Genomic DNA, 16,272 nt, shown 5'->3' with positions numbered 1-16,272 from the left:
GTTTTCATTAGCATTTCTACCTGATTTTAGGCCAGGTTTTAGGTAATTACTGTACCATGAACAGCCTTTTTCTATCTCGTCTTAGCCTTTGCAACTCGGGAAGCCCTGTTCTGGTCCACCAGTCACTTGGAATGGTCAACAGTCGTCACACTCCATTGCTGACCATTGTCCACTGGCAAAGGTGGGAGGCTCCAAAGCCCATCCCTCTGCGGACGGGCAAACAACGGGGCCCGTTGCTGCTTGGACATCAAAGTTAAACAAACAGACCCAAGCCCCCGCCTCTGTGCCCATCTTAAGGAGCTCCCCGAGGAGGTCACGACTTTCAGCTTGTCATAGCACACATCAAAGTTTGCACCACACACGAACTCGGCACATGGATTCGAATCGTGTCGCCCGAGAGCGGATATTCAGCCTTTGTGCGCTGCTTTAATCCTGTGTTTTCCCAAGTAATTAGGCTTTTTTGCTTATGAACTTGTGACTAAGTAAAGCATCCCTGAGAGGTTGTAACATCAAAGCTCATTCTCCCCGTCTGTCCCACGTTTTCCAAAATTGGATTTCTTTTTCTCTTTTTTTCCTTAAATAAAAAACCTAATTGAATTTAGTTGTAGACTGAATATATTTAAGAGTGTCTTTAAAAGGTTACAAGAAGCCACAGCGATCATCATGGGAACTGAGGAGGGAGGGCACAGCAGTCCGCCTTTTTGCTTCATAAAGGCCTTAGCATGAAAGACCCAGCAACGGCCCCGCGAGCCAGGAGGGACGCGGCAGCTCTTACGGGAGCATTTCCGATGGCGGGGCATTAGGCTCCCTACTGCAATGACATCCCAAGGTTACGGCCTCATCAGAGGCCAAAATCGACAGCAGTCACCTCTCTGGGATGGCGAAGCAGCCTACCTCCATCTGTCACGCAACGTACCGGACGCAGGAAGAGTGAGAAGCCGCAACGTACCGGACGCTGAGTGAGGAAGAGTGAGAAGCTCCCACGGGGTTTAGCTTGACAACACATCCCAAACCAGCCCAAACTTTTTGAAACCCTTCTGTGGAGCTCAGTACGACTTTACGAGAAGGTGAGGCAGCCGTGAGGTGACTTACCCACTTAGGTGATGGTAAATGCCGAGACAAACGTACCTGGAGTTCCTGCTGATCGCTGCCACCATGAGAGCAGTCCAGCCAAGCTTGTGCCTCGCGTTCACATCTGTACCTTCCAGCAACAACCTGGACAGGAGAGAGGGACGTTCAGGACAAGGACGCAGAGAAAACACCCCGAGAAGGCCGGAGCTAATGACAGAAAGTGGAATATTTTACTTCACAGGCACCTGCTCCAGTGCAGCCTAGAAGACCCAACACGAAAAGTCGATTCGATCCAGTTTCTCATCGGCTACCAAACTGAAACGAACTGGTATGCGACAACAAGCACACCCCTCTCAAACGGTGCAATGTTGACCGCCTTGTTTTCTTTAAGTTTTATTTCTTTCGTCTACTCAGTCCGATACCCGAAGACCCAACCAGCAGCCTGATGGAGAGCGAAGGTGATTAACCTACAGTCTGGCGAGAGGTTTGAATCTGCAGGCTGCAGTGCAGCCATCAGGGTTGCAGAAGCAGCTCAGCGGATCTCCAAAGCCCATGTCAACAGGAGATATTGTGCAGTTCTCTCGCACGACATGAGAACAAATGAGACAAACCCAAAAAGCACGAGGCACCAAACTACCCCTGGTGCTTTTTCTGCAAAATTTGCTCAGCCCTCGCACTGTTTCCCTAATCCCTCCCTGGCAACTTTCAGCAACTTTGCTCCTGCACGGCTTCTGCTGGCTTTTATATTCTTCAGCCTCTAAAGCACCAGAAAGCTTCTCCATCCTTTGTGCATCCTCTGATCCCGCAGCAACACCGCTATTATTCTTAACACTGGATTCCAAGCGGTGCCTTAGAACAGTGGTACTTCAGAGAGACAAAACTTGCCCGACCCTCTCTGTTTCACGGCCAAGCGTGGGATCCAGCCCACGGGGTGCCAGGAGCCCAGCCTACCACAGCTCCCCCCAGCTAACGGCGCGGCACAGGTCCCTGCAGAAGCTCGTTCAGCTCATCCTAAAACAAGTGCCAAACCCAGATGGTACGGAATGGGAGTCTGGAAGTGCCAATCTCTGCACTGCAAGGAAGGAGGGAAGTTCAGACTCAGACACAAATTTTAGAGTGCTCAAGTGAAATAAGATGAGACAAAGTTTGAAGCCTACATGTTCAAGTCCGCAACTACAATCCCATCGGCATTAAGCTCAAGGTGGTGCCGGTATCAAGCCAGGTCAGACTGGGCCTGGCTTTACAAAGCAGGGGGGCTATGCAGGAGTCGGTTCTCTCCCCTTGGCTCATCCCTCTTCCTTTTCCCAAACTGCGGCTTTTCCATCTTTCTGGGTAAGGCCATTACTGCACAGCACATCCTTCACAGAGGTGTAAGAGGGACGAGCTGCCATTAAACTGTGTGCTGCGAGGGACGCAAGCAAAAACACAAGCCATGTTTCAGACAGGCAAGCACCGCACTTTAAGTATTTAAAATCACAGGTACGCATCTGAATTTGGCCACCCTTTTCAAATGAATTGTCCTCAGCCTGCTGTGGCCGTAACTCTGTCACGGTTAAGGAGGAGCACTGGGACAGAATTAGTGAAAAGGAGCTCAACGCACCATGCTCCTCCTCCTCCTCCTCCAGTTGGAACACACGTAAATCACAGCACGCACACTGCCCAGCAAATGCCTGCGGCTGTCTCGCAAACCTTCCCCCACCTGGTCAAAGATCCTCATGGCCGTTTCACTAAAAACTTATCCCGAGGAACAAATATATAATCCTAAAGTTTCACTAAATATATAATTCTAAAGTTATTTCCAACCAGCAATAGTGAGGCCTAAGCTTTGGCTCATGTCTTGAACATAGCCGAAGGCAGCTGTCCCCTGAGAAACCAGGCAGGTAGCTGCCATCCGAATTCGATGCCCCAAGTGACCCGCATCCCACCCCGGCTGAACTTTCTGCCCAGCTAGACTGAGACTGTGGCGGCACGAGAGACAGCAGCCAGGTGGCTTCGGCCAAGCTCTGCACAGAAGCATGTCAGATAACTCTTCTGATTCAAGCAGGGGTCCGATACGCAGGTAACGGGTAGAGGTGGGTCTCTGACCATCCTTTTTTGACAGGAGGGGTAGCCAGCACCGGTGCCCTGGTACTGGATGCTCTGAACTGCTCATCAGGTGCTGGGACTGAGAGCCAATGGCTAAAAAAAATAGAATGGTGACAGGTAGCCTTTATTCATAGCTCCCAACTGTAGTTCAGGAGGCCGTGACCTCTGTAAATGAGCCACAGCAGTAAGAGGAGAGTTGTATTCTCTTTACTGGGGTTACAATTAAAAGTTTAATGGTAAGGAACTCTTTGGCAGGTAACCAACAGTCCCTTGCTCCAAACAAGTTTGGTACGTGATACTACCCGGCAGCAGAAGAACACGTTTTCATGCAGAATCCTTACCAGACCCACGGTCACAGATCTGCACGGCACTAACCCCGAGCAGGCTGCAGCTCTGCAAACTGCGGTCTGAGGTGCTGCACAGGACCAGCCTTAGCTCCCCCCAGGATACGTCCTCACGCTTTCTCCTTCTCCCAGCGCCCAATGGCCGAAAGCAAAGGGTAAGAGCGTGCTGCCAGCTCTGTTGCCTGAAGAGCACTCCCAGACAGCAGATTGCTTCAGGGAGAAACATCCAGGTGCAGCCACAAAGCGCTCCTGTCCCTGTCTCAGATCCAGGACGTGCCTGGGTACACGGACGGTGGCAGATTGCTATCTTTACAGAGATCAGCTCCCGTCGCAGCAATGCCTACAGAGGGTGTTTGCACTCACAACAGAGAGCTACGCCAGTCTGACAGCTCCGCAGCACCGCTGGTCACAGCGATTACCCGCTGTGCCTTGGAGGGACGGTGCCTGCAGGAGAAATCCACACCGCGGCTCCATCTGTGCCACAGAAACCTGCTCCTTCCGATGGAGCACTGCAGGGACCAGCCTCAGCCCCAGCTCCCCAGAAACCACAAGGAGCTGCAGGCAAACCCAGCAAGAGACGGGGAGAACCCACACTGAGATCTTACCGTCTGCCCTCCGACCCACCCCGGGTGCTTTGAAAAATCCTTTTACAGCCATCACGATGCGCAGTCACTTTCCACTCCTGTCTTACAGCAGTATGGAAGGACACATACAAGTTATTTCTGAATTTCATTTTATTTCTTGGCCATTTGAAAGCACTCTCACCTCACTCTCTTTCTACAGTATGTCAATCTGACGGTCTCAGAGCCATGTACAATCCAGCAAACAAAAGAAAGGGAAATATTAGCGTAACAGAGAGACAGGGGAACCCAGGAGAGGTGGGGGAAGCCAGACACGAAGCCTCCCAAGGTACGAAGGCATCACCTAAGCAGGGACTAAGGCAACCATACCCTTCGGGCTGGGAACGAGTTCAACAAGGCCAAGGTCAAGGTCCTGCACGTGGGTCGGGGCAATCCCAAGCACAACTCCAGGCTGGGGGGGGGCAATGGATGGAGAGCAGCCCTGAGGAGAAGGACTTGGGGGTGCTGGGGGGCGAGAAGCTCCACATGCCCCAGCAATGTGCGCTGGCAGCCCAGAAAGCCACCCGTGTCCTGGGCTGCGTGTCCAGCAGCGTGAGCAGCAGGTCGAGGGAGGGGATTCTGCCCCTCTGCTCCGCTCTGGTGAGACCCCCCTGCAGTGCTGCGTCCAGCTCGGGGGTCCCCAGCACAAGAAGGACATGGAGCTGTTGGAGCGAGTCCAGAGGAGGCCACGGAGATGATGGGAGGGCTGGAGCACCTCTGCTCTGGAGACAGGCTGAGAGAGTTGGGCTGGTTCAGCCTGGAGAAGAGAAGGCTGCGGGGAGACCTTCGAGCCCCTTCCAGTCCCTGCAGGGGCTCCAGGAAAGCTGGAGAGGGGCTGGTGCCAAGGGCAGGGAGGGACAGGCCAAGGGGAATGGCCTGAAGCTGCAGGAGGGGAGATGGAGATGGGATGGGAGGCAGAAATCCTTCCCTGTGAGGGTGCTGAGGCCCTGGCACAGGGTGCCCCGAGAAGCTGTGGCTGCCCCTGGCTCCCTGGCAGTGTTGAAGGCCAGGTTGGATGGGGCTTTGGGCAAGCTGGGCTAGTGGAGGGTGCCCCTGCCCATGGCAGGGGTGGCACTGGATGGGCTGGGAGGTCCCTGCCCACCCAAACCAGTCTGGGGTTCTGTGATTCTAACTTCTGCCAGGCAGCTAACACCTCACAGCCCAACACCGACCACTTACTAACACCTTTACGGGGGGTGAGGAATGTCATTCACAAAGTATTAGCCCCATTTGCACCTGACCACGGTATTAATATGATTTAAGATTAAAGCCATAGACCAGCCTGGTTGCCTTCTACCAGCTGCTCTGCTGCAAAAGCTTGGGTTTCCTTCCATCAGCCGTGAATTTTAACACTTGTTTTCTCACGAATGGGAACTGCAGCCAAACACTTCAGCACCAACCTTCACTGAAAGCACTTTGGAGCCACTAAAAACTACATTTTAACTCACTGGAAGGCTTTTTGTTCTCTACAGATGCACTGGAAGGGCATATTGAACAATGAATTACCTTCATTCTTAGATTAAAAAAAAATAATAATGAAATAAGATCCTCGTCCAGCAGCCAAACCTGTTAAAACATAGTGCATCCAACAGGAAGGACGCTGCAGTCTCTGCTGTGGGATTTGATTACAGGCTCGGAGCTAAGAGATCAGAATTAATCAAGTAGTTTTCCATTCAGGAATCTAGATAATCGTAAGCATCTGGAATGCCACATGATGGAGCCTAGTGAGAGAATTACTCGCGTCACGTCATCTAGCATAATATGCATTGACATTTCATTTAGAAGCCGGACTTATTTTTTTCTTTTTAAATCATTGCAAGACACTCAGCAACTTAACAGATTTTCTCAACAACTGAACTTTATGTTCAGGGTTTTCCTGCCTATCATTCATTTTTTCCCCATCTGATTTAATGATATGACAATCGATAAAGCGACGACCACTGCTCGGATCCCAGACAGCCAAATGTATTTACCAGCAGGAGGATTTTTTTTTTTAATTGAATAAAATCTGCTGATCAATGTTTCGGATGTTTATCCGCATTTTAACCAAATAAGATCCAGGACACTCACTTTTACCTCCTAAGCATTTTCTCAGGTGTCTACAGCTCTATTAGCACTGTTTCCAGCGCTTCTCAAAAGACAAACTGGTCCTGGGTTGCAGCAGCACCCCCAGACCCAGTCACTAGAAGAACCCCAATAAAGAGCGGGTGCTTTCTCTGTTTGCTGGGGGGGGGGTGTATTTTAAGGATTTCAGAAAAACCTTTGGGGTTTTTTTCAGGGTTTTAGGGCAGAAAGCTTGGCTGCCTCTCCAGACAGACGGAGTATTCTGTGTGAGGAGATTTTCCTGACAGGTTTCTAATGGTTAGAGAGCCAGCGACGGCTCCCGCTCCGTCTTCCATGGACATCCCCTCTCCCTGGAGAGCCTCAGCTCCGAGGGCAGCGACGGGGCCCTTTGCAGAATTGAACAGACTTCTCTGGAAACGAGCAGAGGCTCTGGAGGAGCCCAGGGCCTGGCCAGCAGAACATCACCGGCTGCTCTGGAATTTCCCAGAGGAACCCGGGGAAAGCAGCACCCATCGCTTTGTGCATACGTCCTATTTTCCCTCGAGACAGCAGCTCCCAAAACTTCAGGCACTTTGATCCATCCAGAAGAGAAAAAGAGCCTCAAGTCAGCTGCGGCGAAGAGCCGTCTCCCCCCTCCGCTGCCCCCGGACAGATGTGCCTCCTATTCACCCCGCTGCCGGGGTTCTGGGTGACTAACTCGGTGACACCGCGCTCACAGCCGAGCCCAGAGGGCATGTTTGAGTTTGTGCTCAGTGCCGGCAGCGTGCCCGGCGCTCCCCTGACAGGTGGAGGAAGAGGAAGCTGGAAACTTGAACTTTTGCAACAACAATAGCTTCTGTTTCTCTCCTTCACTTAAACGTTCCCCCCACGCCTTCCCCAATATGTCACTGTTTAACCGCAGGGGTGGGGGGCACCCTCAGCCATGCTCACCCCCTCGGGACCTGCCCTCTGCTTTGCAGGAGAGAGAGGGAAGAAAAACGTCCAAACCCAACAATATCTCCGAAGATGAAAGCACAATGTCCCCGTTAGAGGCCAGGGAAAGGATCTGCTCACTCGAGCTGCCGAAAAGCCTTTGATCTTGCTGTCGTCCTCCTCGAGATAGCTCCTGTCTGCTTCTCAACCCCTTCATGATCATCTCGGGGCCAGGAACACGCCATGGGGCTTGGTGAAAACACATGAACCCACGAGGCGTGGGCGCAGACGGCTCAAACACGACTCGGGGAGGGAAGAAGGGAAGGGACGAGGAGAGGAGCAGCGTTTTCTCTGCAGCTCCCAAGGCAGGCGGGCTGTTCCCAGGACACGGGGGTGCCGGAGGGAGCGGTGCCCCTAACCCAGACAGTGTGAACAAGACATGGAAATAAATTTCCAAAATCAGAGGGAAGCTCTTATAAATCCCAGCTTCAGGAGGGAAACTGAGCTCCCGGGTGAGAGCGGGGTTGTCCAAAGGCACAGAGGGTGGGAGAAAGCACCACAGGCAAGAACGCATTCAACGGGGAAAGCCGAAGGGGCACAACGCGACCACGAAGAGACCGATACAGACACGGCGAGACGCTGGCCTTCACCCCATGCCTCTGACAATACGAGCAGATTTTGTTTTTCAAAACAGGCTGAAAGAGGGTGAAAAGGCCTGGGATACACACACCCTGTCTCTCGCCACGGCCCAGGGAACAGAGGAGGGCAGGACTTCCAAAGGGCTGGCATCGCTACCGGCGGACGTGCGCTACGGCCGGCATCACTGGGCTTGGGGGGACGAGATAACGTGTCGCCTGACCCGCAGGAGCCCTGATTCCTCGCTGACCTCCCGAGTCACTGCAACGCGACAGCTAAAAGTCGTGCGTTAGAAAAATGCTTCACCAGCCTGACGGTCCGTCTCTGGCAGCGGGCAGTGGCAGGTAGCTGGGGACGGAACCCGAGTAGTCACTGTTTGCAGAGGGATTCAAGCACAATACACTAACTCCTGGCAATACGCAACGCTGGTTTCTGCGCTGGAGGTGACACGTGGTTACCTGTGTGAATCTGAACTCGAGTTTCAGACCTACCAGTTTCACAGTTTATGTACGGCGTGTGAAAGCACTTTGCATTTGTTTTAAACCTGCTGCCTGACATCACCCTGGGTGTTCCTTGGCTCCTGAGCTGGGAGGGAAGTGGAATAATTGCTCCCGTTCGTCTCCGTCGCTCATGGCTGTACGGGTCACTTCCACGCCGGCTGACTGCCCTTCCCAGCGCTGCTGATGAGTCTCCTCCAAATCCAGAGCCGCTCGGCTGTCTGCCTCCCACGGAGGCTATCCTGTGCTCAGCCAGAGTGATAAACACCTACAGAAATTGGAATTAACCCTGTGATGGGGTCTGGGCACAGTGAAGGGTTTAAAGTTATTTTGGAAAAAGGTACGAGATCTTCTGTCTCTTGTGGCCGGACACCGACCGCAAAGAGATTGGTCTTATGACTCAGTGTGCAAACACCACCAGTCCCGGGAGGACAAAATACAACCATAAGCATGAGAAAAGGTCACTACAGAGGAAGCGTTAAAGCCAAACGCTCCTGCGAAACCAGTGACAAACTGAGCGGTGCCAGCAGAAGTTAGTTATTACTTTATTTCCCCTCTTTCCTCCTCGGTCCTTGCTGCCCTGTGTAGGAAACCTGCCCTGCGGTGCTGCCTGCTAGAGGCTGGTCCCCGTTCGGTTTCTCGGCTCTCCAACCCAGGGAAGCACAGCGCACGCAAGTCCCCACCGATATGTCATAGCCAACACGAACAAATGAGGGCTGTTGGATCTGCTCCACATCCCCCAGGCCACGTGCCAAATCAAACTCAATCGCCAGTCAAAAACTTCCACTGAAACAAAGCACTGTATTATTTGGTCCATGCATCGGGGGAAAAGATTAAAGGGGACATTTGCAGGAAAACCACCTGTTTGTCCTAAAAAAACCAGGTGTCCATTAACCCAGATACACACTGACAAATACAGGGGTAATATAAAGTGTGCAGTGATGGAAATAAACGCAATTGTAAATAATCTTCCGATCCCGTCTCCAACCCTCCCTCCCCACCACCGCTGAAGACGTATCACAGCTGTTAGGACAGAAGATAAGGTGCCTGTCCGGCTGGTGGCCAGAGGTAGTCACGCTTCGGTAGCCGTCGACATGACTCCTACATTCCCCCTACGAAGTGCTCGGGCATCCCTCGAGCGTGAGGCCCCGTGCAAGATGCTCACAGTGCCGCTCATTATTCTGAGAGAGGAAGATGCTCCGACAGGTCCGAGGTGGGAGATCTGCTCCCGTAAGTGCACACACCCTTGAGAAAAATCCACCGAGGGGGCCGAGCTCCAGGAAGCGCTGATGCAAAGGGCTCACGCTCAGCTCCGGTTTGGGCTCGTTGCAGACAAGGGACGTTCAGAAATCTGTCCCTGGACTGAGGAGGGTGTTGTTCCAAGTTGGTAACGAAGCCCGAGTCACTACAGAAGGGGTTTTTTTGCCCAGTCTGTGATTTCATGTGCAGTTTCTCAATTCTTCCCCCTGAGATGGGAAGCAAACAGAAGGTGCTGCTGGAGAGGATCGAGAGGGAGAGAAGTGCAATGGCCGGGAGCACCACCAGCTTTACCTGGAAATGGACTCGTCTCCACAGATCTGCTGCGGCCCTGGCAGCTCAATTCAGTTCCCCCTAGCTATTTAAACAATAAAAAGATATAAAAGGCATAAGAGACAAGGATGAATACGGCTCTGTTCTAGCTGGCAGGATGATCCTGGTCCTACCACGTCACACGTGCCCCAGAGCAGAAAGGGCTCACTGCCATCCAGAAGAGCAGCCGCCTTTTCCAGCACCAGCCCCAGGACAGATCAGAAAGCAAATCCCCACCGTGACTACACAACTAACGCAGCCCGTGAACCTGCAGCGCAGTCCTCTGCAGCTGACCACAACAGCCTCAGGTTTAATCCTTTCCCCCTAGCAGGCCAAAACAGCACAGCGGGGTACGTATGCACTGGGCAAGAGGTATTTTCACGGTGGGGAAACAAGTCTGGCCCTGCTGGCACGCCGTCGGGATTGGGACCATCCACCCGGCATAACCCCACCGTGGTCACAGCCCATCCTGCCGCAGAAGGGAAGTCTTGCTCGACGAGCTTTGCTGCCTACAAAACAAGGGAGAGGAGACAGACACGGGCTGGGAGGAGGCAGCGCAAGGATGAGTCAGAGACGACAAGATGAGTGATGCTCGGCTGCTTGACCAAAAGGGAGAGATCACCGCTGGGGGTGATCGAGCTTGATTTAGCTGTTTCTGCAACCCCACCACCTAAAAATCAGCTTGGAGAGAGAAAAACCAGCTGCAGAAGCTGAGATGGAGCTTCTTGCCCTACCACCACGTCTGGCTGGATCCCTCGGAGGGCAGGTGAGCGCCTGGTCATCTCCAGATCTCATTAGCGCGCAGGTTTGGGTTGCTGCCTGCTGTTATGAATGAGCCTGATAACAGCCGTCTGCCATACGCGCCGCGTTTCCATGAGTCACAGTCGGACAGTGCTTGTGAGAACACTGTTCCATCATATTTATCTGGTGAGGAAACTCTGCTGTAAGCCTGTGATTTTGTGGGCGGCTTATTCAGAAACAAAGCTGGAACACAGAGAATCAATATTAATACTGAATATAAACACAAGGGGGACCGAGGCAGTAATTCTTTACGGGTTTTGCTTCTTGCTTTCCCTCCAAATGTGCAGAACAACTGAGGTTGAGGGAAATTAAACTATCCACGTTAATTAGGTGTTATCTTCTGTACTGGCTAACAGCATGAAGGGCTTGAAGGGAATAGCTGGTTTGCCACACACTCCAGAGGGAATCGCCTCAGAAGTTAACACGCTCCTGGATCTCGACAAAGCATTCAGCCTGATTTCTCGCATTTAACAAGTGCGTAAACACGAGAAAACCTGTCTGGGAGCCGAGAGGAGATGGGGAAGAGGAAAGCCCATGGCTCAGGGGCTGGATCCAGCCTTTCGACGTGTGTGTCAACGTGAGGTCTGTCTTTGAAAGGCCTGTTCGTTCTTAACCAAGGAAACAGTTGCTGGTCGGAATAATGTGAAATCCCACTAAACATAAGGCTCCTGTTCATTTCCGATATTCATAAATTTACTCTTCCCAAGCCCGACTGAGACATTTCTGGTTACCGCCTGCACTAACGCTCACTATATCTCACCGCTCTCCCTCCAGCAGCACAGAGGGCCCTGGAGCAAAGCCCTCCGGTGAGATGCTCCGGACGCTGCCTGCGAGTAGAGCTCAGCTGGCTCGTGCAAGTATCCTGGCCCGAACCCGGAGAGACGCTGGTGCCGCGGCACAGCTGGTAACCAGCCCGAGGCATGGCCAGAGCCTGCCTTCACGTGCCACCCGAGTGTTCTCCAACACAACCCTTTGGCCCGAATTTCCCCTGCGCCTGTGGTTTTCTGGGTTCCAGACAGAAGATTTGGACAGGCGTAGGACAGCTTGGCTTCCGAGATGAACTGCTTTCCATTTGGTATAACCGTATCGCTTATTTTCCACCTCCAATCGCGTCCTGACAGCTGGAACAAAGCAGCGTGTTTGTCTGCAGCCTCGTGAAATGCAAGCTCGTTAGCACAGCATCATCAGAGGAGTGTCATCCGCTTCCTTACACACGTGGAAGTACTTCTAATACAGCAGCACCCAGACGCTTCTCCGTCCATAGCTTAGGAGTTCCTGAAGTCGTGCTCCTCTAACCATTGCCGTCATCCCACCTTCCGACCTTCCTACTCTGCCAACATGATCAACTTCAACTAATTTGAGGACTACGACGATGAGATGTAAATAGTCGGAAAGAGGCAGCGAGAATAGCCGCACTGGAAGATTTACGGCCCAGGATGGGGAGGCTGCCCTTCTTCTGGAAGGGCCACCAGCTCTGAAAAGCCAGCCCCCCAAAAGCCAGCACCTCCTCCGGCTGACGGTTCTGATGCTGCTCCTGCCCCTCCACCTTCCCCAGCACGTAGCCCGTCCCTGAGGGTTTCAAGTGCATTTCTGAAGTCCCTGTCTCCCCCCGTTACACTAATTCCTACAATTCCTGGAATTCAAACCCTCTGTGGGGGTCTTCTGCAAGATGATAGCCTTGACGCCATCGTCCTACAGTTCAGGTGATGGAGTCCCTCTTCCGAGAGAGAGCACAGAATTCTTTTGGGATAAAGGACACAGTTATCCTAAAAGCTCTTCAGCTCCCTGCTTCCAGCACAGCCTCTGCTCCAAGCTGTCTTGGAACCTCTCTCCACCCTTTTCCCTCTGCAGTTAAGCACAACCACAACTTAACTCATGGTTTCAAAACCATCTTCTTCATACCTCACACCACCCTCTCTCACACGTCCGTTTTCTACACTTCAGACCAAAAAGCTGCATTTCCCAGTCACTGTAGTTACCACATTTTAATGCATCAAGGGCCGTGACAAGCCGTCAGCTGAACAAGGTGCTTGAAAAAGGCCAGCTCCCCAGTTCGTGCAGCAAGGAAAAACAAGTCCCCAGCAGCAGATGAAGAGAACGCGGTCTGGAGAATTACAAACATCTGGCTGCTGCTTCTAATGGCCTTTGAGCCAAAAGGATGGAGAACTGAACAACATCAGTAACTGCTCCACAACACGAGCAACAACACGTCTCTGCTCAGCTTTCCTGGCACGGCCTAATGAGACAGGTTGCCGAAAGCAGAGAACACGCGTCTTGAATCGTCCTGCGCAGCCCGGGCGAGACAGCGGGCAGGAGTTCAGCCCTGCCACACCACTGCCGTTTCACGGCCTCTAACTTGGATGATACCAGACATCGGGCCATGGCGGAGAGCTGAAACGTGTCTAAAGCTGTATTGGAAAACTCGGTCACACCAGCCTCCTGTCTCCTAACACACCTCCGGCGAGTTTGGGGGACCAGGGGGGACAGCAGGCAGGGGACAGCACTGCCAGGGATGGGGACCAAGGGGACAGCAGGCAGGGGACAGCACTGCAGAGGTGGGAGGACGAGTCCCGAACACGGTGTTTAGGTGGACGGCGCTTCCCTCTCCCGGGTGCAGCCCCCAGTGCTCGGCTGAACGCCACGCTCCTGCCCTGCCAGCGCTGAATTTGGGCTTCACCCCTTGCAGGTGGCAAAAGCAAGAGCCCTTCACGCGACCCTGCGAGTGTCTCCTCTGTCAGCTCTGCAGCGGCGGTGGTGGAGCTCTGGGCTGTGGGAGCTCGTTGTAAAGCCAAGGCCGAAGCTGCCTGCAGCAGGGACAGGCAGCAGCTCTCCCGGTCCCCTGCCTGTGCCTGGCAGCAAAGGCACGTGTCAGGCACAGGTAGGCAGGCAGCTCCAAAGACAGGGTGCTGCAGGGAGGAGGCAGCTCGCCGGGGAGAAGGACTAGAAGGAAAGAGCAGAGAAACAAAGGGAGAGGCTGTGGACGTGCAGCACAGCTGGACTGCGTGGAGCCGCCAGCCCTTCCCCAACCAGGGGGAGCGCAGAGCATCCCTCTTGCTGCTCCGCCTGCCCAGGCTCACAAATCACCCAGACGTCCCTAAGCAGCAGCTTCCTGCAATTACAAGCAGCAGAACACATGTGCCAATTAGCTGCACACCAATATCCTCTTCGGTCCTTGATCTAGGCCAGATCTCAGCCCTGGGGTGCAGCAGAGTCAGGCTGCTTCCTCCGAGATCCTGGAGACTGGAAGGAGCATCCCCTGGCTGCAGGCCAGGAGGGCTCGGCTCCCCTCTCCCTCTTCTTCTCCCTCTCCTCCCCGCCACGGGAGGATGCAGGGACCGCAGCTCCCAACACGGAGCTCCCTGGATCCTGCCCTGGGTGGGAGACCTCAGCCAGAGAGAAACACCAGGGGCAGCGAACACAGGAGAGCAGCAACGTCTGCTCCTGTCCTATGCAAGCTGCCAGGCTATAAAACCAAAATCTCTTAATTCTGTCCTGGCTGAGGGCAGCGCTCGGGGCATGGAAGACCTCATCACCACTGGGTCACTGAGAAAGGCCAGGCCAGGCAGCTCCGCCTGGTTCTCGGACATTTCTCTTCACCCTGTGTTTTCAGGAGGCTTGTTTCCCCTGCGCAGCTCCAGACTGAGCCCCTGGCACTCGCTGCAGATGAGGTCAGCGCTGGCCTGCCAGCAAGTATATGTCATTAATGCAGCACTGCTGCTCACAAGCCATCCTGGGAACTGCTTGAGCCAGTCCAAGCCCCTCCCCAGAGCTACAGTCGCAGGAAGACTGGGTGGGCAGAGAGCAAACGTGCCTCCCAGGGACTGGGCACACACTGGGCCTGAGAAACATGCTTGCTGGTTGACGCCCCAGGGAACTGAACGCTGCTAGACAGCTCCCCAACGATGCCACGGCACAACCCCAACAGAGGCGGCAACGGCCAACAGCAACAAGAGAGCTGGAGGCCTGCTGCCCGTGGGACAGGAGCACCGGGACAGCTCTGGAGATGCTCCATTCCCTAACAGGCATCACCTTGGTCACCCAACCACAGCCACTTCCCTGACAGGTCGGCTTGGGTGGCATGGGTAGACCAGAGTCCCAGAACCCCAGACTGGTGGGGGCTGGCAGGGACCTCTGGAGATCATCTAGTCCAACCCCCTGCCAGAGCAGGATCACCCAGAGCAGGTCGCACAGGATGGCGTCCAGGCGGGTTTGGAATCTCTCCAGAGAAGGAGACTCCACAACCTCTCTGGGCAGCCTGTCCCAGGGCTCGGTCACCCGCAGAGGGAAGAAGTTTTTCCTCACGTTCAGGTGGAACTTCCTGTGGTCCAGTTTGTGCCCGTTGCCCCTTGTCCTGTCACTGGGCACCACTGAGAAGAGTCTGGCCCTTCCTCTTGACACCCACCCTTTAGATATTGAGAAGTGTTGATCAGATCCCCTCTCAGGCTTCTCTTCCCCAGGCTAACCAGCCCCAGCTCTCTCAGCCTTTCCTCACACCAGAGATGCTCCAGGCCCCTCCTCATCCTCACAGCCCTCCGCTGGACTCCCCAGTAGTTCCCTGTCTTTCTCTCCTGTGCTGCTTGTGGGACACGAGCCTGTGTCTGGGCTGGAGAGCTGCAGGCTCAGGCTGAGGAGCCCGTAAGGGCTGTTCATTCAGAGACAGACCCCCACAAACGAGGCTCTGTGGTTTCTGGCCTGGAGGGGTACCCCCACACCACTCTCTGCGGCACGGCCTCACGCTTTGTCCTCTCCCAGCACAGGGATCTGCGATTCACCTTCCAATTCACAGGTAACTCTGCTCACCGTCCCTTCTGACCCGCTCTGGATCTGTGACGGTGAGGTGAGCACCCCAAGGGGCGTGGGAGCAGCAGCCCCCACTGCCCTAGCCCAGGAGCTGTGCCTCGGGATGCCCAGCCCAACACGAACAAGAGCCGAGTGACAGCGCGTAACGAGGACGAGCCCACCCTTCCCCGAGCGCTGACAGAGCTTTCCGGCCTTCCCACCCCTCGGCAGCCCTGTTCCCTCACACCTCTAAAGCCCGCTCACCTGTTGACTTCCGAAACGTTGTTGATCCTCGCAGCTTCCAGCAGAGCGTCTTCTGAAAACACAGAAAGGGAGAAAGCGAGTTAGCAGCCAAACACACACGCACGCACATCATAACCCAGAGGTGGCTCAGGCCACTACGGCAGAGAAGGCAGGGCCTGCGCTCACAGCTCTCAGCAAACACCAGAACTTAGGAAGGATCTATTTCCCTGAGCAGGTTACTCCAAAATCCCTTGCCTGCTGACTTACCAGAGCCTCCGGGCAAGCCCCGGTGCGAGGCTCTGGGGAAGGCAGGACTGAACAGGAGTTTTCAAACCACAGCCACGAGCAGACACACGGGAACCTGTGTGCAAGCTGAATCCTTCCTCCTCCCCTAGCCCAAACCCAGACCTTCAGCCAGCTGAAACAGCAGCTCCCTGCCTGCAACAGCAGCTCCCTGCCTGCAACAGCAGCTCCCTGCCTGCAGCACCGTCACAGAGAGCTTCCCCTGGGCAGCACCGCAGGGGACGCAGCCAGGGATGTTGTGAATTGCTCCTGCGTGGCAGACCAGTGTCTCCCAGCCTGCCAGAGATCACCCACGTCTGTAGGGAACTACCTTCGCTGACAACTCAGGCGCTGCCGGTCTCTGGCTCG

At 54.2% G+C, this 16,272-nt stretch overlaps 1 protein-coding gene and 1 long non-coding RNA gene across 3 annotated transcripts in view; both read right to left on the bottom strand.

Annotated features, from left to right (window-relative positions):
* CLPB (ClpB family mitochondrial disaggregase) overlaps positions 1 to 16,272 on the bottom strand; it is an 86,647-nt gene that overhangs the window by 65,620 nt on the left and 4,755 nt on the right. Inside the window, exons 2-3 of one of the 2 annotated variants that reach the window (XM_075742696.1) lie at positions 15,643 to 15,694; positions 1,093 to 1,215 (exon numbers count right to left, since the gene is read on the bottom strand). In XM_075742696.1, coding sequence (XP_075598811.1) covers positions 1,093 to 1,215; positions 15,643 to 15,694 — 175 coding nt within the window. The remainder of the gene's footprint in view (positions 1 to 1,092; positions 1,216 to 15,642; positions 15,695 to 16,272) is intronic. The other variant, XM_075742697.1, reaches the window with a different exon arrangement.
* On the bottom strand, positions 9,017 to 13,503 carry LOC142599960 (uncharacterized). The gene is made up of 2 exons (XR_012833466.1): positions 10,236 to 13,503; positions 9,017 to 9,844 (listed from the first exon to the last, which is right to left on the bottom strand). It is a non-coding gene; the product is annotated as an uncharacterized LOC142599960 (long non-coding RNA).

The sequence above is a fragment of the Balearica regulorum genome, chromosome 1, assembly GCF_011004875.1.
Source record: "Balearica regulorum gibbericeps isolate bBalReg1 chromosome 1, bBalReg1.pri, whole genome shotgun sequence".
Classification (NCBI taxonomy): Eukaryota; Metazoa; Chordata; class Aves; order Gruiformes; family Gruidae; genus Balearica; species Balearica regulorum.
This window is presented reverse-complemented; position numbering and strand designations above follow the sequence as displayed.